The sequence below is a fragment of the Nothoprocta perdicaria genome, unplaced genomic scaffold, assembly GCF_003342845.1.
Source record: "Nothoprocta perdicaria isolate Ctin4 unplaced genomic scaffold, notPer1 scaffold_47, whole genome shotgun sequence".
Classification (NCBI taxonomy): Eukaryota; Metazoa; Chordata; class Aves; order Tinamiformes; family Tinamidae; genus Nothoprocta; species Nothoprocta perdicaria.
The window spans coordinates 1,032,211-1,052,176 of NW_020455721.1; the positions used below are offsets into that span (position 1 = coordinate 1,032,211).

At 45.1% G+C, this 19,966-nt stretch overlaps 2 protein-coding genes across 2 annotated transcripts in view; one reads left to right on the forward strand and one right to left on the reverse strand.

Moving 5' to 3' along the window:
- NUP153 (nucleoporin 153) overlaps positions 1–13,960 on the forward strand; it is a gene marked incomplete at its 5' end in the record, with an annotated part of 36,657 nt that extends 22,697 nt beyond the window's left edge. Inside the window, 12 exons of the mRNA XM_026047027.1 lie at positions 2,283–2,415; positions 2,791–2,928; positions 3,726–3,818; positions 4,120–4,210; positions 4,886–5,008; positions 6,216–6,833; positions 7,538–7,732; positions 8,144–8,986; positions 10,512–10,892; positions 11,369–11,623; positions 12,264–12,423; positions 12,911–13,960. Of these exons, the coding sequence (XP_025902812.1) occupies positions 2,283–2,415; positions 2,791–2,928; positions 3,726–3,818; positions 4,120–4,210; positions 4,886–5,008; positions 6,216–6,833; positions 7,538–7,732; positions 8,144–8,986; positions 10,512–10,892; positions 11,369–11,623; positions 12,264–12,423; positions 12,911–12,995 (3,115 nt within the window). The remainder of the gene's footprint in view (positions 1–2,282; positions 2,416–2,790; positions 2,929–3,725; positions 3,819–4,119; positions 4,211–4,885; positions 5,009–6,215; positions 6,834–7,537; positions 7,733–8,143; positions 8,987–10,511; positions 10,893–11,368; positions 11,624–12,263; positions 12,424–12,910) is intronic.
- A 1,955-nt stretch (positions 13,961–15,915) lies between these two features.
- Positions 15,916–19,547, reverse strand: FAM8A1 (family with sequence similarity 8 member A1). The gene is made up of 4 exons (XM_026047040.1): positions 19,410–19,547; positions 17,707–17,830; positions 17,380–17,519; positions 15,916–17,096 (listed from the first exon to the last, which is right to left on the reverse strand). The coding sequence occupies exons 1-4, from the start codon at positions 19,481–19,483 to the stop codon at positions 16,952–16,954; spliced, it is 483 nt and encodes a 160-aa protein (XP_025902825.1). The 5' UTR covers positions 19,484–19,547; the 3' UTR covers positions 15,916–16,951.
- Between the last annotated feature and the right edge of the window lie 419 nt (positions 19,548–19,966).

Genomic DNA, 19,966 nt, shown 5'->3' on the forward strand with positions numbered 1-19,966 from the left:
GGATAGTCTTCTAGTTATGTCAGCTAAATTTGTGATGTTTTCAGCCAGTGTGATTTGGCAGGTCAGTTTGCAGTTTGTCAATGGCATTGCTGTTATCCGAATGAAGCCGTTTGGCCATCCTGGTGCTCGTTAGGGGGAATCCACTGCTAGTTTTAGTCTTTTTATTTTCATTGCTGGAATATGCAAGCTCTGTCCTACAGGACAGAGTCCTTTCAGAAGGAGTCTTCATAAGGTGAAGTAACAGCTTGTAGAAGTACATCGCATGTATATGAGTAGGTTTAGTTTTCATTTAAAAAAAAAAAAAAAGAGATTTTTAGAGGTATATGGTGGTGCCTTTTTGTTTCTCTCTTTTGACATGGACAAGTGACATGGATAAGTCACTTCCCTGGTTTGTGAGGTAGTGTGAAAAACAGAAACGGGTCAGAATCAGCTAAAGCCAAATGCTGCCTCGTCTCTAAAACAAATTAAAAAAATGCAAGAGAGTGAAAAACTGTGTTTCTTGTATGCTTACGTTGGACAGACTGGCTTGTGTTACAGCACCGCCTTGGTTAAGGTTGAGTGACTTCATTTGCAAGTCGTATTGATGGTTTTCTCTTCTGGGCAACTACTGTTCTGAATAATGAGTGAATTATTTCACTTTGTATTAGAAGTATTTGATTTTTAATGCTCTGTTCTCTTCAAAGAACAGTAGTAGGAAATTGTATTTTTTCATCCCTCTAAGGAATTCTTAGGACTTTGGGATTCTTTGGCTTGCAGAGAGCTGCCTGTGTTTTGGCATCCAGCAGTTTGACTTGACCATAACCTTCTTGTGGAGGGTAAGGGGCCCCGGTTAAGGGCCCCAGGTTACAAGCAGAGGTTAGATTTGGATTGTGGTTTCCCAAGCTGGAGTTTCCAAGCAGGAGTTGCTTCATTAGCTACCCTGAGGTCATTTGGTAAATGTTTCTTTGGCCCACCAAATGGATTTTATTTTTTTAAATCTGGAGCAGGATTGGAGGTTGGGTTTATCTGCTTCTAGACAGGAAACTTTATGCTTAGAAGCTGACAGGTGCTTACAGGAACGAGGAGCACAGCCTGTTATGGGTAGGCTGTACTCGTCTGAAGAAAGCTCTGTTTTGACAGACGATTTTTTCAGCCTTCTAATTGATTGTCAGTTTGGATCAGGAAATAAATCTGAGCATATGGCCTGAATGATGTGGTTGCCTCAGTGGGTCCTGTGCTGAGAGCTCAGCAGGCTGTTTTCAAGGATCTGACCAGTGTAGGTCCATTCTCTTCAGTCTGCTGGAAAGCTGACCTGGTGTCTTCAGGCTTGATCCAATAGACTGTTGTAATGGCTGGCTGCTTAGCTATAAGGTGAGCTTTAAGCTGATTTTTTTTCCCCCATGTGGATGCTTCATTTTAATGCAGTGATTTGTACTGTTGTTGCTACTCCATAGCTAGGAGCTAGCTAAGACCCAGCTAGCTCTGGGTTTCTTTTTTTTCTTTTCTTTTCTTTTTTTTTTTTTTTTTAATTTTCTTTCCCACTTGGATTGGGAAATCTTTCTGGTTTTGATCTAGGCTTTTGCAAGGAAAACAGCAATTCCTTTGTGTGCCTTACGAAATGGATCTGTGCTCATGTCTGAAATGACTTCTGGAAAGTTGGGTGCACCCAGGCACCCCAGTAGCCCCTGCTGGTGGCCCCGGGAAGGCCTGAGCTGCTCTCCAGGCCTTCCCCCTGTGTCTTGTTGACGAGTTGGAACTTCTGTGTTCCTCAGGGCTGCAGGCAGGCAGCCCATGTGTAGGTGTGTGTGTAGGTGTATATACATACACACAAACATCCTCTGTGTGTGTGTGTGTAAGTGCACATACATACACACAAACTCCCACACACCCATGCACCTCGGCACACATTCATCATGCAGCCAGGGAGATGGTCCTCAAAATTCCCACTTTGGGACTATTAAAAGGAAATGTTAGAAAATAACAGTCTAAATTACTTGTTCTATTTCTAGCCTTCTGGCTCAGGCGTCACTCCCGTATGGATGTAGTGACTGTTTCCCTATAGGTCCTCCTCGTTGATGCTTGGATTGAAAATAGTGCTTGCTACTTGCTATTTAAGAACATCAGGTATTTACAGCATTTCACAACTTGGGAAACAACTTTAGTTTGTTTGTTTTCTTATGATTCTGATTAAGTTTCAGTTCCAGGACAAATAATGGCTGTGATAATGTTTTAAAAAAATTTTTTTTCATTATCTTTTTTTTCTTCTTCTTCTTTTCAATCTATGTGCTACTTCCCTGTGCCAGCAATTTGATATACCCCAAATTCAGTACTCCTGCATCCAATGGCCTGTCTTTGGGAGGAGGAGCAAGTGGTGGTGGCAAGATGAGAAGGGAGAGAGGAGTGCATTATGTATCAAAACCTGGGCAAGAACAACAGGTAAGTGACTCTCAGGTCATTTCTTTCACTGAGATTACTGAAGGAACTAATGAAGTAAATATAGTTTAGAAGTTCAAAGTGAAAAAAGGAGAAAAAAAAAAAAGAGCAGTGGGCAAGAGTGACAACTTTGATCTAGTTTTGACTGCTTCTGCCAGACAGGTCATGGACATAGTGCAATGTGGAGGGGAGTTTTCATATAAATTGAAAAGATTGGGTAGACTAAGGTGTGGGAGATCAGTATTCCTTTTGAATGCTCACTTTATTTTAGTGTCTTCCATTCTTATGGTTAGCTTTGCTTACAAATTGGGGTGGCAGAGGATCAGGAAATGATGTCTTGTAAAAGAGAAAAATAAAAACTAAAATTTACAACTGCAGGAAGTGGAGGAACCAGTACTACCGAAAATATCCTTGCCCATCAGTACTACATCGTTGCCTCAGTTCGGTTTTAGTTCTCTTGCCAGCAATGCTGTGTCGTCGTCACCAAGCACTGTTTCAACACCAGTGATGAACAAGGTAAACCTTTCTCTAGTGCATTGTTAGTATTTCTTAGGATTAGGAGGCATGTGCTGCTTCACATGCTGAGTTGTTCAAGGGCACTCATGAATCTAATCACTGTCAGTTAATATCCAGTTGAAGTAAAGCAGGTTTGATGTGTATTTCATTTGGGGGCAGGAAATGTATTGATCAGGAAAAAAATTACCAAGCGGATTTTGAAAAAGCTTCTCTCCATCTTATAATTTGCAGAATTTTGGTTAACATAATAGCATAAATGTTTCAAATGCTATGCAAATTTTGTTAGGATTTTTATGCCAAGTTATGTAATAAATTTGAAGTAGTTAATGATCATATGAACCTAGAATGATGGTCATTAATTGGGATATTATTGAAATGAAATATACATTTGAAATATTTGTGTATATTTTGAAGTAGGTATCTGCTTTAATATGTTGAAGTATTTGCTGCCACCCTTTGACTTAAGTTCGCTCAACTCAACTGACCTGAGATTAAGGTTCTTAAGCTGCCTGCTCTTCTATATATTCAATAAATTTAGAACAGAGTAGCATCTCAATCCTCCGTCTTTGTTTTGTGGCTTATACCATTTGGTTTTGAGAGTTGCCTATTATATACTCATTTGCAAACTTAATTTTGTATTATTATGTTTCTTATATGTAGATTTGAAATAAACCTCAAACAGGAAATTTCACAACTTTGTAGCAGAACCTTTATAGGATGGTAAATTCAGGTAGTGATGTTGTTTCATGAGCATGTTTTTCCTTTAGACACAAATCTTAATTCTTTTGAAAATACAGGTACAACTAGCAAGTAATACTGGCAGTCCTGTGTTCAGATTTTCATCTCCAATTGTAAAGTCTACTGAGGCAGAAGTGCTACCTCCATTGTCTGTAAGTAAATGTTGTGGAAGCTTAGATATTTTTTTAGAAATTAAAATATTAGAATATTGCAGAGCAGTAAAACAAGGTTGGCTCTTTAAGGGGAAAACAAATAAATGAATTATTGTTATATGATTTGTTATTCAGCATGTAAATGAATACATGCTGAATAGCACTCATTTACATGCAGCATTTACATGTAGCATGTAAAACTGAAAGTTTAAATAGCAGGTTTCAGTTTGAGGTTTGTGTGATTAAAAAGTTACTTTGTGTCAGAAAATGAAAGCTTACTCTTTTTTGTTTTGTTTTGTAGCAGATTGGGTTTACATTTAGTGTTCCTGTTGTAAAATCAGCAGAGCTTTCTGGATCCAGCGATACTCCAGTGACATCCCTGCTTACCTTAGGTAACTGAAATTTTAGCATTTCAATTTGGATATGTTGATTTTTTGAATTGTAGATACTAAATATGTTTTTTGGTGAGCACGTTAGCAGTTTCAGGAAACAAATGTATACGATGTCATGAGTTTCAGAAATGATAAAGAAGGTGGCACTTTATTATTACTATTATTGTTTTTCCTCCTGTAGAGAAGTAGCACATTTTGGTTCAGTTATCAAAACTGAAACCTTTGAAGGCTGGCACATCTCAAAATGAAATTAAACTTTCTTGGTAGAAGATCCAAGATTTTCAGGTTTTTATTTAGAGTGCTGATTTTATTTTAACTTAATTGGGGGGGAAATAAGTACTTGGAAAATTGGAGTTATTCCTTAGGCTCTCTAACCTGTTTTTTTTCCCTCTCTTTTTTTTTTAAACAATATTGGTATTAATTTTTAGTTGTGAGTTGACCTGAAATGGGAGATTTGTATATGCCCTAGAAAATAAAATATACTTTTTATTTGCTGCAAGTACAAAGTTCTGGATATCTGTGGTATTTTTCAGTGACAAGTCTGCTTTTTTTGTTGTAAATAATGTGGTCAAGATCCTAAACTTAAGTATATGAATTGAAAATTCTTCTTTGTAGAAAATAGAAATGTATTAAGTGGATTACTCTGTGAAAGACAGTTTTCCTTTCTGTTTAAAGATACCACCACTGTAAACAGCACCAGCAATAAGAAGGAAGAAAACAAAGAGGAATACGATGGCCCCTTCAAACCTGCGAAAGTCTTAAAGGAAGGGAGTGTGTTAGATATCCTAAAAAGCCCTGGTGAGATGATGAACTTACTTTGGAAAAGACACTGCATAAAACATGTTAGCCGGTGTTGGTAAAGAACTTTAATGTCATGGTTAATGTGATATTAGCTCTAACGACGCAGGTAGGAGTATATTGCGTAAGCACTGCATCTGTTAAGGTGGGTCTGCCCCTGCTGCCTTAAGTAGCTTATAATGCTGAAAGGAAAACTGCAACTTCAAGAACAAATGGATTGCAGCTCCTGTTCCATTCATAAATAGAAATGTAAAGATTTTTTTTGTGTAACTCGACATGCCTCTCCCACCTTCTCCAGCGCGATGAGGAAGGCGGGAGGGAATAGTTTTGTTCCTAAAGAGATTTCAAAAGCTGCAAATATTTTGACTTTGTTTAAAAAGCTGTTATGGGGTATATTTTAAATTTGAAACATTCTGTTGCATCAGGATATTTTTCTGATGAAGTGACAAATGCTTCTTAAGACGATGACACTTTTTATATCGAAAAGAGCTAAAGGAGAGAAGATACATACCATATGCATGTGGTTTAAGGAAGGCCTGTGAGGTGGCAAATTGTCTATGCGTTTCACAGAATCAACATCTAAATGCACATTGCTTGGAGACTCCACATTTTTTAAAAATTCAGCTTAAAAGTAAATAGAGCTACTGTTCAAGATGCATTGCCTTAAGGCTCTTTTGAATGTCTCAGTATTAGTACTTCATATTTTGTGTTAAAGTTAGCACCTTGATATAGGATGCGGCCTCTGTGAGGTGCATTTTGAACTAATATTTATAGACCAGAAGACTGTTAGTCGCTTTGTCCTGCCCGATTTTTGTTATTTGATGTTCAGCCTGAGTGGGGAAATGCCCTGTGTATTAGCTGCTCCAAGGCCAAACTTCCCTGTGGTTGCTGAAGTAAATGTGAGCCAGCTGCAACAGAAGGAATAGCTTCAGAAGTTTGATTTGAGTGGGCATAGCACCTTAAAATGAAACTGGGCTATTCCATTCCTGGCTGTGATGGCTTTTGGTGCTGTTCAGCAGAGTGTCAAGCAGTGAAGCTTTTTTGCTTAAAACTTCCTGGGAAGTGAGAGGTAAATGAAGCTCTGACTGTTCTGTTGTACCCCGGTGTTGCATGTGAAAATTCACCCCCAACATTAGATGTCTGGGGTGCTTCTTGTGGCGCTTGCCCAGACCACGCAGTAATTCTCTTGCTGGCTGCTCCTTCACAGGCTTCGGTGCTCGGCAGCCCGACGGCTCCGCGGCGGCGCCGCCTGCTCCCGCCAGCCCGGTGGTCTACACGAGGCCCGCGATCAGCAGCTTTTCCGCGAGCGAGCAGAGCTCCCCACAGGCCCCGCCACGCTGGCCATCGGAGCCGTGCGACCCGTGCCTGCAAAACAAGGCCCCGGAGGACAAGTGTGGGACGTGCCAGGCGGCCAAGGCGCCGGCGGCGGAGAGCCCCAGGCAGGCGGCAGGCTCGAGCCCTGGCGGCGCCTCCAAGCCCGCGGCCTCCCCGCCGGCGGCCCTGGGCTTTGGGGACAAATTCAAGACGGCGCCCGGCACGTGGGACTGCGACACGTGCCTGGTGCAGAACAAGCCCGAAGCCACCAAGTGCGTCGCGTGCGAGACGCCCAAGCCCGGCACCGGCGTGACGCCCGCTCTGACGCTGCCGGCGCCCGCCGACGCCGCGGCCGCGGTGACGTCCTCCTCCGGCGGCACCGATCCCGCCGTCACCCTGGGCTTCGGAGACAAGTTTAAGAAGCCCAAGGGCTCCTGGGACTGCACCGTGTGCCTTGTGACCAATAAGGCAGAGGACAGCAAATGCGTGGCCTGCCAGTCGGAGAAACCAGGTGCGTGAGGGGAAGCTACCTTCCCTCCAGTGGGTTTTGCCTGTCTGATCCTCATCCAGAGCTCTGAGGGGGAAATCTGGCCCCTGGAGTCCCACCTGAGCATTCACAGGGGGACTGCTAAAGCTATCTGAAGTGCTGCACTGAGTGGCATCTCCTTCCCTCCAGGGGAAAAGAGCCCCAAGGAAAGTGCTGCCGCTCTTGGGGCATCGCTCGTGCAGCTGGGCACAGAGCTTGGGATTTGGGAGCCTCGAGTCCCTTGCCTGGGTTTAGCTGCGGTGCAGTTTGGAACGAGCCTCTTTAGAGGTGGCTAGTGAATCAGTCTGCTAAACTGCTCACAGCCTCTCGTCCCTGTGCAGTGACTGTGAGTTGAGGGTGTCTGCAGCAGCGTGTGCTGTAGCTCAGTCGTGTTTGGCACCTTTCCTTTGCACCTGAAATGAGCTGCGTTGCTGACTCACGTGCAACACTTGCTGTTAAAGAGTGTCATCGGTTCCATTTGTGCTTAAAATTATAGACTAGATCAAAAAGAAGAGATTGAGGATTTCTATTACATTCCCTAAGTTCATGGATTGAGTTTGACTGAAATTACTTGACTTCTTACTATAGAACTTAGTCTTCTTCCTAACCTAGCAAGCATATAAGCCTTCCTCAAGAGGTTTGTGTTCACTTTGAGCAGACTGTTCTAACTATTTGTCCTTATTGCTTAGGGAGCTCAGTGCCTGTGACCAGTAGCAGTGTTTCTGCCTTTCCTGCTGCCTCTGGCACATTGCTGGATTTAGAGAAATTCAAGAAGCCGGAAGGAAGCTGGGAGTGTGAGGACTGCTTCGTGCAAAACAAAGCGGAGGACACCAAATGCGTAGCCTGTGGAAAAGCAAAGCCAGGCACCAAAGCCGAGCTCAAAGGTAGTAACTTACGGGGAGAAATGAGTATTTTGTGATTCTTTGTTTGTTTAGTAGTGCTATGCCTGCAGTTCCCTGCGCAGAGCCAACCTGTGCTTTCTAGAGAAAAGCTTTGGTGAAGGACTGATGCTTTGTATTCCTTATGTTCTGTGAATCTGAAGTTTAGATTTTACAAACAAAAGTAAAAAAAAAAAAAACTCATGATCTTTCAAAAAGTTAAAGTATTTTTCAAATCAGGGAGTAGGCAAAAGAATGTCTTTGTGAAACAAAGCTGAGTGTAGAGCAGAGTTGTTTGTGAGGGGGCCGTGTTTTATTTGGGAGTTGAGGATTTTGGTAAAATAGTTTTGACTCAGGGAAGCTTTGGATCAGAACCACCCTTGTGTCACAGAATTAACATTACTGCTTCTTTTGCAGGGTCTGGTTCTGCCCCTGTGACCTCAAATGCTGCAACGCCATCGTTTACGTTCGGTGTTCAGTCCTCGGCCTCCGACTCCGCTCATACATTAGGTAGCCCAAGAGATTTTACATTTAGAGAACAAGGGAGCTTCAAGTTCGGTATTCCTTTTGAAGCTGCATCCTCCAACACTGGGACTGGGGGATTTAAGTTTGCTAGCAGTTCAGGGGAATTCAAGTTTGGAGTTTCTTCCTCAGACTCCAAATCAGAAGATAGTAAGAAAGAAGAGAAAACCAACACTTTCACCTTTGGACTTCCATCTACAAGCAGCCAGGCTCCTTCAACATTTCAGTTTGGGACGAGTAACCTGGGGCAGCAGGAAAAGAAAGAGGAACCAGTCTTGGGAGGCTTCAATTTTGGCACAAGTTCTGCTTCTTCCACAGCTCCCACAGAGAATAAGACCGGAGTCAGTGGCTTCACCTTTGGAACTGTGGCAGAAAAGGAGCCTGTTTCGGCTTCTTTTGCTTTTAAGAAGTCTGATGAGAAGAAGGATGAAGCTTCTTCCACCAAGACAGGCTTCTCTTTTGGCAATGTGGAGCCCACCCCCGCCTCGCAGTTTGTTTTGGGGAGGACAGAGGAGAAACAAGACTCTGTCGCTTCCGCTGCTCCGCTCGTCTTTGGGAAGAAGGCTGACAGCGACGAGCCGAAGGCGCAGCCTGTCTTTTCGTTTGGCAAACCTGAGCACACCAAAGAAGAGAGCACCACAAAAGCTACATTCAATTTTAGTTTCATGAAACCATCAGGGAAGGAAGCGGAGCAGGCCAAGCCAACCTTCACGTTTGGGGCACAGACCAGTACTTCAGGTAACAGGGTGTCTTTTGCCTCCGCTTTGCATATATGCATCAAACAGTACCTCAGAAGCCATGTGAGGCCAAAGGGAAGCATTACTTTTGATGTGTTAATGCCTAGAGCTTTGGAAAAGGTCTTACTCCCTGCCGTGTGTTTGTCCTTACGGTTTTTGATGTGGTGATAATTTCTAGCAGTTCCTTTCTAGATTTCAGTGAGCTTTAACAGGAGAGTTAAACAAAAAGAAAAAAAGCCCCAGGCCTCAAAGAACCTGTGTTACACCTTGTGTGAGCACAGATGTTACTGTCATCTCAACAGTGACAATATAGTTGGGGATAAAATCTTCAGCGTGCTGCAGTGTAGAGGCCTCACTCCATCTTTTTTCATAGGGAAATGGGATGAGAAAACCCAATATTCCTGTGTAACTGCATCTCTGCTGCAGGATGTACTGCTGAACTCCACTGTTACAGCGGTGTAGATAGTGCTTAATAGATGTAATCGTGCCGGACTGAATTTCATTGGTATGGAGAAAGACTACAGTGGAAAATGAAATTTCTTTAGTGCGGAACTGTGGTTGCTCAGTTCCATCGTGTCACCAGCGACACCAGCCTTTTAGAAAGCTGATGCTCTATAGATTTCTCTATAACTTCTGCAAGTGTAGGGGAGCAGGCAGAGGTAAGTGACCCTGAATAAAAGCAGTGCACAGGGTTATACTGATTCTAACCACAGTAATTGTGTGGTTGAACTGCTGCTGGACAAACAAATCTAGGGATTTGGGAGAGGGAGGATTGATGGATTTCCCCCCCCCCCCCCCCGAGTTACAGAGTTTGGTCTAGTCTTAGAAATGTGATGTAAATGCTTGTGCAAAAGGAAGATCTAACAAATGATTTTCAAAACGCTATAGTCCCTGAAAATGGGGTAGGGGAAAAGGTGCCTAAACTGCTAGGAAAAAAGATCCCAGGCAAATTAACAGTGAGAATGGGACAGAGGAGCAGCTTAGGAAAAGCTGAGGAAGGCCTTGCTTAAAAAGCAGCGCTCTTGACTGGTGTGAGCAGAGCAGTGCTCTGGAGAGAGATGTTTGCGGTTGCTCTTGAAGGCAGGTCTGGAAGGTGCTGCAGTAACTTGAGCCAGAAGAAGGGGGCTGAGGGCAGGAAGCTTTGCCAGGGTTAGAGCTGTAGGAGCAGGGCTGTGTTTTCAGAGCAGGCTGCAGTAAAGCTGCGTTTTTCAGTGCAGTGGCAGGTGGTGGATGTGACCAGGTGATTCTTCCAGGTGAAAACTGCCCAAACACATTTTTTCCCCAAATTTTCAGTGCTGGTTTGGGTGATTCTAGCCTATACTCATAACCAGTAGCACCCAGACCTTGGTAGTGTCTGCTTTTCGCGGTGGTTCCATTCCTTGCGTCGTGGATGGGGCTGGGATCTGGTGACACGTGGATGTTGTGTGTGCGCCGGGGCGGCCGCGCTGCCCTTCGGGGCTGCTCGGGCAGGGCTCTGCTCCCGCCTGCCCTTTCCGTGGCGGTTCATGCCCTGTCCTTCCCTGCAGACCAAGGAGCAGCAAAATCGGCCTTCAGCTTCCTGAGCCCCAGCTCCTCGAGCCCGGCTCTGCCCACGTCCTCGGCCGGCAGCGGCAGCAGCAGCGTGTTTGGCGGCTCGGCGGCTTCCTCGACGGCGCAGCCCGGGCCCGTTCCCGCTCCCTTTGTGTTCGGGCAGGGCGGCAGCACCGTGAGCAGCTCCGCTTTCGGCAGCTCGGCAGAACCCGCCGCTTCGCAGGCGTTCGGCTTCGCCTCGGAAAGCAAAGCAGCCACCACGTCCTCGAGCACCGTCGCGGCCGTGGCTCCCTTCGTCTTCGGATCGGGAGGCAGCGGGAGCACCGCGGCGAGTTCTGGCTTCACCTTTGGCGCCACGACGACAACAAGCTCTGCGGGTGCGTTTGAAATGGCTGCTCTTTGCCGTAACAGCAGCGGGGGCCGAGGCCGTACTGCTGTATGAGTAATTTACTTTGGAGGAGAACAGACTATGAGTAATTTACTTTGGAGGAGAACAGACTTCATGGTAGTCTGTTCTTTAGGCGAATGTTAACACAGTAGTTTGGGTCTAGACAGCCGTAGTGTTTGAGGTGAATGGGGTCTTACTCTTGTTACTCATGTAAGACCCTGTGCTGGTTTTTGGGTTACTGGGGGGGAAAGGTGCAATTCATGTTATGGTTGAGGTAGCGTTTGTTTTACTTGCTGGGCTAAGCTGTGACAGAATTTGTGTTTATAGGATCAGTATTCAGGTATATTCAGGCACCAGAGTTGGAAAGCGGGGTTCAGAGCCCTTGTTTCAGGAACAGTCAGATTTATCCTTGGGGGGAGAAATGAAACCTGCGTGCCTGCTGAAACGTCTGCCCTTCCTCCGCAGGCTCGTCGCCCTCGTTCGTGTTCGGCTCGGGCTCCTCGGCGCCGGCCACCGGCCCCGCGTTCGGCGCCGCGCAGCTGCCCGCCTTCGGCCAGAGCCCGGCCGCCGGGCAGCCGGCCGCGCCGCCCTTCGCCTCGCTCTTCCCGGCCGCGCCGCCCGCCTTCGGCTCCGTGGCGAGCGGCGGCCAGGCGGCCCCCGCCTTCGGGCAGCCCGCCGCGCAGCAGCCCGGCTTCGGCGCCGCCGCCGCCTCCGGCGCCGGTGAGTGCCCGCGCGCCCGCCAGGGCTTCCCCCTGTGCCCCTCGGAGGCTCTGTGCAACGGCCGGGTAAAAGCAGCCCGAGTTTGTGCTGGTCCGGGGTGGTTGGTACGCCGTGTCCCGTGGCCCTGCTTTCCTTCCTTGGGTGGCACCTTGGGGATTAGAAACTCTGGGGATTGGCCCTGTTGCTTTACAGTTACTTTGGGGGTGAATTTAGAAGCTCATTCTGATGAGGTGTAGTGTGAGCACAGTAAGTAACCTGGAGGCCCCGCATCAGCCGCACTGACACAAGGATGTTTGTTTAAATAGCAAATCTGCACGAGTCAATACTGTAATTTAAGGCTTTGCTAAACAGTAAACTTGAGTGCACACAGGCAAAAACCCCATGGTTGTACAGAACTAAGCGAGCAGTTCATTAGCAGTCTGCCAGGACTGTTATAGGATTCTCTGTAAAATAAATTATTTTTTTCTATGCGCTGATCCTCTAGTAATCTGGCCTTTCTGCTACAGTCAGCCTAGGCAATTTGTCTGAACAGTCTGTGAAAACATTCGTTAAAGGCAGTGGGAAACGCGGGCATTTTGCTGAGCTTGAAGCACTGACCTTTTTCACTTTTTTCCCGTTCCCTCCCACGTCGCCTCCCCAGGTCCCGTGTTCCAGTTCCGAAGCAACGCTGCGAGTTTCAGCTTCCCCAGCACCCCCCGAGTGTTCACGTTTGGCGCCAACCCTGGCGCGCCCGCAGCTCCGGCGCAGCCTGCTGCCTCCTCGAGCTTTTCCTTCAACCAGGCGGCCGTGTTTACAGTGGGGTAAGCCTGGCCTGGGCCGGGGCGCGGGGAGGAGACGGGCGGAGACCAGCTTAGGATTTCTCTCGAGCTCGGGGCAGGCCGGCTAGGCAGTGTGAGCCTCTCCTGCCGCTCCGTGCGGAGCCACTCGCCTCGGAATACCTGGGAATTTCAGGCTGGGCTCGGCATCCTTCCTTGGAGGTTCCATGCTCGCTGACAAGGCAGTGGTGCTTTTAAAGGAGCCTAGTGCTCGGGAAGGCTGCGTGGCCGCATGTGTGAGGCTCATTCCTGAAAGCGGGCAGTTATCTCCTAGGTCGCTGCACGCGCCCCGTGGGAGAGGCGGCTGCGCGGAGTTTCTGCAGCTCCCTTCCCGTTTAGCATTTGCCCTTTGTTGCCACCTTGGTATCTAGTGAGACAGCCCTGAGAGCCTTCCTGGGTTATTTACTCAGCGTTACTGCTGACTTTTCCGCTGCGCCGTCCTAACCTGTGAACTACCGATTTCTTTTGATAGGACTAATGGGAAAAATATTTTCTCTGCCTCTGGATCTTCGGTTCCTGGCCGGAAGATAAAGACTGCAGTTAGACGTAGAAAATAATCGTCCTGATGGGTAAAGCGACTTGGGAAAGAGCTGCTACCCTGCATCCCCACCACGGTCCCGCTGCCGGGATTGTACCTCATGCTGGGTTAGCTGAAGCCAGATCCGCCGAACGGAATATAAACCTCTGCTGCCCTTCCCTTGCCCCCCTCCATTTAGTTCTTTTGGTAACGAGTAGAGTTGGCAAGAAAGGCCATTCTCGAGCAAAACTATTTTAGAATCCAGCCACTTACTTCTTTCTCTGACTTGGCATGGTCTGGCTGTAGCCCCGAGTCTGGCCCGCACAGCGAATGGCTTGTTCGATACCTCTTCATCTGCACCCCGGTGCGCGCGCACCCCGTGTCCTGGCGCCTCGAAGCTGTAACTGTCCCAGAGAGGGGGCTCCAGAGCGTAGGGAATGTGGGTCACGAGTGATTTCTATGCCGAGTTTGTGCCGCCGTATGTGTGAAGTGAGTGAGTTTGGGTGTATTGTGCACTAAAATTTTCTGATAGAGGACGACTGATTCAAGGATGATCCATGCTTAAGGACTTGTTAGATCTGTAGTTCTCCATTTAATAATTATATGCTATTTCTATATTTTCATTCTTACAGCCCTTTATCACCTGTCTCGCCTTTGTTATTTTATTATGGAACATGTGTAAATACAATTTTGTTTCTCTATGTACTTTTTTGGCATAACAAATCTGTGAAATTGAAATTTTAATTTTGTGTGTTACGGCCATTTTTGTTTAGTATTGTCTCAGATTTTATTATGTAAATCCCATTATTCAAAGTTGCCTAAATCCATTTAGAAAATCTTTAAAATTGGGAATTCTTAAAGTAAGTTTATTGGCTTTTCTGATCCATTTTTGTTTGGACCAAAAACCAGTATTGTACAAAGTATTAAGTATATATTTTTATATTTACTGAAATGGACTGTGGTGACTTTGGATAATAAGGAAAAGTTTAATATTAAAGCCATGTTTATTACAGTATAATTAACATGTTAAACCATGGGATAAATGCCATCAATAAAAACTATGAAATATTGTCTGGCCTTTGTATACCTCCAAAGGAAGGCAGCAGCAGCAGCAGCGGTGCAGGACGAGGCAGTCTGTGGCAGCAGAGGTGCAGGGTTTTCACAACAGCTGCTTTTTGGCAGGGCGCTTGGTGCTGGATTTAGGGAAACCTTAAATTCCAGGGGGTCCCTGCTAGTGATGGGAGCTTCCCTATGTCCTCACTTGAACCAACTTGTCTGCATCTCAGCTGTCTGGCTGCAGGTGCTGGAGGTCAGTCTGAGAGCTTTGTTCACTAGCAGCCTGCCTGTAAAGGACAGGGAATGTGGGATTCCCAGGGAATCACTCTTCCCCTGTTAACACTTGTGTTGGAGGAGTCTCTTAGCAGTTGTTACGCGTGTGGTGCTTTGAGGGCTGCTCTTCTTTGGGGGTTGGAGGTTGCGGTATTTAGAGGGTGTTTGAGGGCTGGTCACTGGCCGCAGTTACAGCTGGGAATACTCCCCCTGTTCCCTTCCTATTGCAAAGGGAGGAAGACCTGACCTTTCCCTAGCTTTCCAAGTGTGGGGCTCCTTGCTGTCTGCCCCACAAGCAAGTGCCCTTGTAGCCAAGGGAAGGTATCTCGTGAAGCACCAAAGGGGCTGGTGCTGCGGGGAGCCTCGCAGCCAGCGCAGGCCTCTCACTGGCATTTCTGTAACTGGAAGAAGTGGAGCGGGACGGGAAAGCAAAGGTGCAGTTCCTGGGCAGAGTGGCACCCTGCCCCTGCTGCCTTTGCAGGATTATATGCTGCTATGTAGCCCCAGCTTTCTAAAGCTACGAGACCGACTTTACCTCTCTGAGCCCTTTAATGTGCTCAGCTTGCAGCAGGGAAAAGCTGCTGTGCAGCCTGCACGGGAACCAACCAGCTGGAGGTTACCAGAACATAATGCACAGATAGCTCCCGGGCCAGGCCTGCATTCTTAGCTCCTAATGTTGTTTTTTACCCACGGTGCAAGTAGTAATATTTTTCTCCATCATGAAAAATACTTCACCTTACGCCAGAACCATTAGCAATAAACTTTCAGCCCACTCCTTTGCCTTTTCCTCACATCTTGAATCTTAGTTTCTGAGTCACTGCGCCATGAAGTAGATGAAAGGATTTTTTTGTGTTCATACTGAAATTGAAAATAGGGGGAAAAAAAAAAACCTTACAAGGAGCTGCTTTTAAGCGTGAGAGCTTCAGCTTGTGTCAGGCTGAGTGCCAGTTCAGAGCTTCTAGGTAGGCTCTCACTTAAGAGCACAGGCTGGTGTAGGAGGGATAAAATAACACCCCTGCCCTCCTGAGCTCGCTAAGGGCTGGGGTGTGCGCTCAGCTAACACCTTTGAGGGGTCTTACAGGGAGAAACGACCCAAGCTTTGGCAGACTTTCGTGAATGGCATTCACCACTTAGTTACTGAGAGGCTGCTATAAAAATGACCAAGTGGTGCGTTTGCAAGACTGAAACGATCCCTGAAAGAAGCTGGGAGAGGTCACTCAGTGTGGCTCCCCTAACCACCCGGGGAACCGGCTCTGCAAACACCTACTCATGCAAAGCCTCCTTACAAATGGGGATCAGACCAGGTAGAGACCCCAGAAGAAAACTCAGCAACATTCTTGCTACACCTAAGACCACCAGTAATCAATCCAGAATATTAGAGAATATCAACGGGGCACCGGGAAAGAGATCACTTAACTCACATACAGATCCCATTTCTGCTGAGCCCTCTAGCTAAAGAGCCCAACCTACTGGCTAGCAGTTAAACACTGGGAAGGTGGTTAAGGGGTTTCTGGAGGAATTCTGAATTCAAACTTAATGTCAAGAGTGCTGCATCTATAACTTCCCAAGACACTCAATAACAGCATGATAAAACAAATTACCAGACCTATATAATCATGCAAAATATTAGGATTCTTTATTCAATATTTAAGTTATTCTGAATGTACAGTTAGAATTATAAAGTGAAAGTAACCAGTATTTGTACTTGTGATTTACAGCCATAACACTTGGTTAATATTTTCTGCACGCTCCCCAAATTCTGCATGCTCACTCAACTGTTTTGCTTGGTCTTACAGGTAAGAACAGACAAGTACTTCCACTCCAAACAGAAGCAGGAAAGTTGCCTTTATTGGCATGAGCTGTACTGTACTCTGTACAGAGCTCCCAAAGTTATATACACACACCCCCCACGCCCTAACACTGCAGTGCAACACACCGCGCCCGCAGGCAAGGCGGCCGCTAGATCACCTCCTCGTTAGCTCACACACATGAAATAAGTGACAGTGCTTAAGACAAATTCATGCAAAAAAACTTGTCATATGGACATTCAGCTAAAATACCTGTGAGAGGTGAAAGAGTATGATCGATGAAGCAATAATATCTTAAGGGAAATGATAAACACTGCTCATCTTTCTTTCTGGGCACTTGGCCATTAAACAAACATGATTAGATGTAGTTTTGCTTTACTGTCAAATACTGCAGCTCCCTCCGGCTCAGTCTGTCATAGAACTTAGGCAAGTGCTTGAAAAACAACTTAATTTTCTAGTTATCTGTCAACATCCCAAAATTGTACGCATGACATTTCTTTTAGGCTGGAGTATTTCTAGGAATCCACTTTCCATAGACTGATGAGCAGAAAAGCATCATTTTTGCAGTCACCTCCTTGTCAGGGTAACACTTCCAGATATTACGAGTACTGTTTCTCTCAAACTTCTTTGGCATTTATGAAAAGTCCAATACTTTCAAGGTAGTTGCTGGCTTCACCTTAGAGCAGCAGTACATTTTATTTTCACTTCTGAATCAGCTCCCATTTAATTTAGGAAAAAGAAGCTTTTGATAGTCATCTCCATTGCAAGTTTGGGGTGCTTTTCTGTTATGACTTTTCTTTTTGAGGGAGGAGGAGAGGGAGGGTTTGAAAACAGTCTGGCAATCTGTCATCTTTTGGTATCATCTGATGCCATTTCTTCTTACCACAATAGTTCCTGCTACAATATCGTAGGCTGTTCTGTTATGCTGAAAAAACAGCAGCGTAATAAAAGCAGGGAAAAATGACGCAATAGAAAAATTCTTGATCAGAGCTCGTATGGTAGACCTGCAGAATGAGAAGGAAGTAGTCAGTGCCTTGTTTTCACTTCCCTGCTTACAGCAGTAGCTACTCTGCCTTCAGTTCAGCGCCTCAGCTTTGCACAGCGCAAAGTCAGCCGCAGGAATTTAAGAGGAGATATTTTAACACCTCATGTGGAGAACACTCATGTGATTAAATTAGTATTTCACTCTTAGATCAGAGAATGGCAGAGCCCAACACCTACGTGAAGGTGTCCTTCCCTTCAAAGCATGTGCTTTCCACGCCGTTAGCGTGAGCTAAGGGCACTTACGTTGTCATGCTGACGTTGGAGGACGGAATCACCAACACGCGACTCGGTGCCACAAGAACAGAGGTATCACAGGTCACCACTCGCAGTCCAAGCAAGAACTTCCCCGGGGTTGCTCCACCTGCTCCCCAAATACAGATAATCTGCAAAAAGAAGAGCTCTTTGAGTTCAATAAACTGCTGCTGACTGGTCTAGCAATTTGGTTTCAAACTGTGTCATACAAATTCAAGTGAACCAGAGTCAAACTACTTACTTTATAGACCAATAATAAGCAAAAATTTAAATGATATTTACTCTTAATTTTACAAGTTAATGTTTCTGACTATTTACCTCGTAGAAGCAGACTAGCAATCTGTAGATAAGAGCTACTATCATCATTTTCTGAAGATCTTCCATGGATGTATCTTCATCTATTTCTTCTATTATATAATGCATAGCAAATTTAGAGATGTCCCTGTGTAAAATGAGACTGAGTTTTAAAATTAAAACTTATTTGACCGTTGTCATACTACCGATGTTAGTCTTTTAGTACCAGAATCTAATCCTATAATCAATTAATTGATTACATTATAAATTAATGAACAAAAAGACACTTGGCTTCTTTAACACTTAACGGTAAGTATTAATATTAACAAGTCATTAAAATTAACAGTGGTAGGTTTCATTCCAGGTTCTTGCCAGTTTGTTTAGTCTTTCCTCAATAATGAATAATTCTGTGCAGCCACTTTTGCAATACGACGGCCCAGGTAGAGAACTGCAGAAATGGCTGGAAAATTCCTACAATTCTTGGGAGCGGCACAGGAGATTTTGTGTGTGATCATGTAAATGGGCACAGATGTAGTGCTTGGTGATGCAAGTGATAGGAAAAGGAGAAAGGGAAAAGCTCTTCCCTCCTACTGCCACACAAGGAAGGGAAGACTTTTTCCACCTTTGTGTGATCAGGGTTCTGCACTTTCAAGTAGTGCTGCACGAGCTGATGACATGAGGAAATAAATATCCTGCTGGAAATTAACTCAAAAAGGGAAAGATTCCCCCTCTTTCACCTCACCCTCCCTACTTTGCAGGAGCAACACAGACAGAGTTGCTCCCATCTTGCTCTTACTTGGTGCGAATCCTTTTCAGGCAACTGACAGGAGGGAGGTGCTGTCACCTGAACAAAGCCAGCCCTTGGCATTTTAATTGCATGTTTATTTGAACAATGAGGACAGTTTGCATCGGTATATTTATTATTTTGGACTTGGCCCCACTCTGGGCATCTTTCAGTCTGAGAGGCATTATCTCAACCACCAGTTCACATTTGGAAGGCTCTCTTAGTGGAAAACTTGGATTCTGGAATATATTTGTACAGTAATGGAATTGCTGACAGCACCAAGCCCCGATTCTCCTGATCAGACAAAAGAAATATCTGGTTACACCGATCCGAAACAGAGGAACTAAATTAGGTAGGGGGCAAGACACCCACAGGTGAAGAAACTGGCAAGGAGGAAACACTCCTCAAGGTGAGCGAGCCCATCAGAGGACAACGTGGGAACTGGAAGCTGCTTCAGCATGACATATACGTGATGCATAGGATGCTTCACCCTACTTGTTCAGAAAACCCTTTTAAGCCAGTAAAGACTAGAGCACGATAGCACCACCAGCAATCAGGTGTATGCCTTTTAAACCATATAGGTATTTTACATTCAGAATCTGGAATAATTTATAAAGGGTTTTTAAAATAAGTTCATTTGATAATTGATTTTTCTTTGATGTTTTAAAACAATTTTTAAAATTTTTGGCAATATCATAAAAAAAGATTGTAAGTCTAATTTATTTTTAATAAGGAGTTTGTGACCCTAGGAAAAGTTCTCTGTTTCCCTCAGAAGACCCCAAATCAGAACGTACTTTACAAGAGAATAAACAAGGGCTGCTTTTTCCCCACATCTTTGAAAGATAATCAAGTACCATCACATGCTTAATCACAGCACACAGACCAAAATCACTTCAAAAAACACAAAGCTGTATATAATAATGCTTTAAACTGGTCAACTTACTTTATTCCACTGAGGTGCATGATGCCTAAAACAATGGCTGCCTTGATAAAGAACAGAATAAAAAAATCCACCATCTCTGCTACAAATCTGTGTGCCAACGAAGGGATAACGAACTCCCGACCTGCAACAGGAATAACTGAGATTATCCCAGGTTCCACTGAGTTAAAATGAAGTTAACACTGTGCTCTAAGAGACATTTCCCATTAATGCCACTGCGAGGAATATTCCAAGATCTTCATCCCAAACCAAATCTTTTTCTATAAAATTTTACTAAGAAAGTTATTATGATTCAAAACTGAAATGAAAATCACAAGCAAAAGCCATCTCTGTAAAAGTAATATACCAAAGATGCTTTTATTTTTGCAAACTTCTGTTTGCTACAGCTTCCTGCAGAAGATTTCAGTAAATCTGAGAGCATGCATGAAAGGAAGATTCACTTAACTCCCTAACTGTATCACATCCTTTATTCCCCTCTGCAGCCAGGTTTCAATATGTACCAAACACGAGCTCTCCAAGCAAAACGCAGCCTCCTTGATGGCTCAAATCACCAAACCATG

Coding starts and splice junctions, on each gene's coding strand:
- FAM8A1 (XM_026047040.1), bottom strand. CDS start 19,483: ATGGTGGATTTTTTTATTCTGTTCTTTATCAAGGCAGCCATTGTTTTA. Junction 17,831..19,409: donor ATGCACCTCAGTGGAATAAA/GTAAGTTGACCA, acceptor CATTTTACACAG/GGACATCTCTAAATTTGCTA. Junction 17,097..17,379: donor TCCAACGTCAGCATGACAAC/GTAAGTGCCCTT, acceptor CTCATTCTGCAG/GTCTACCATACGAGCTCTGA.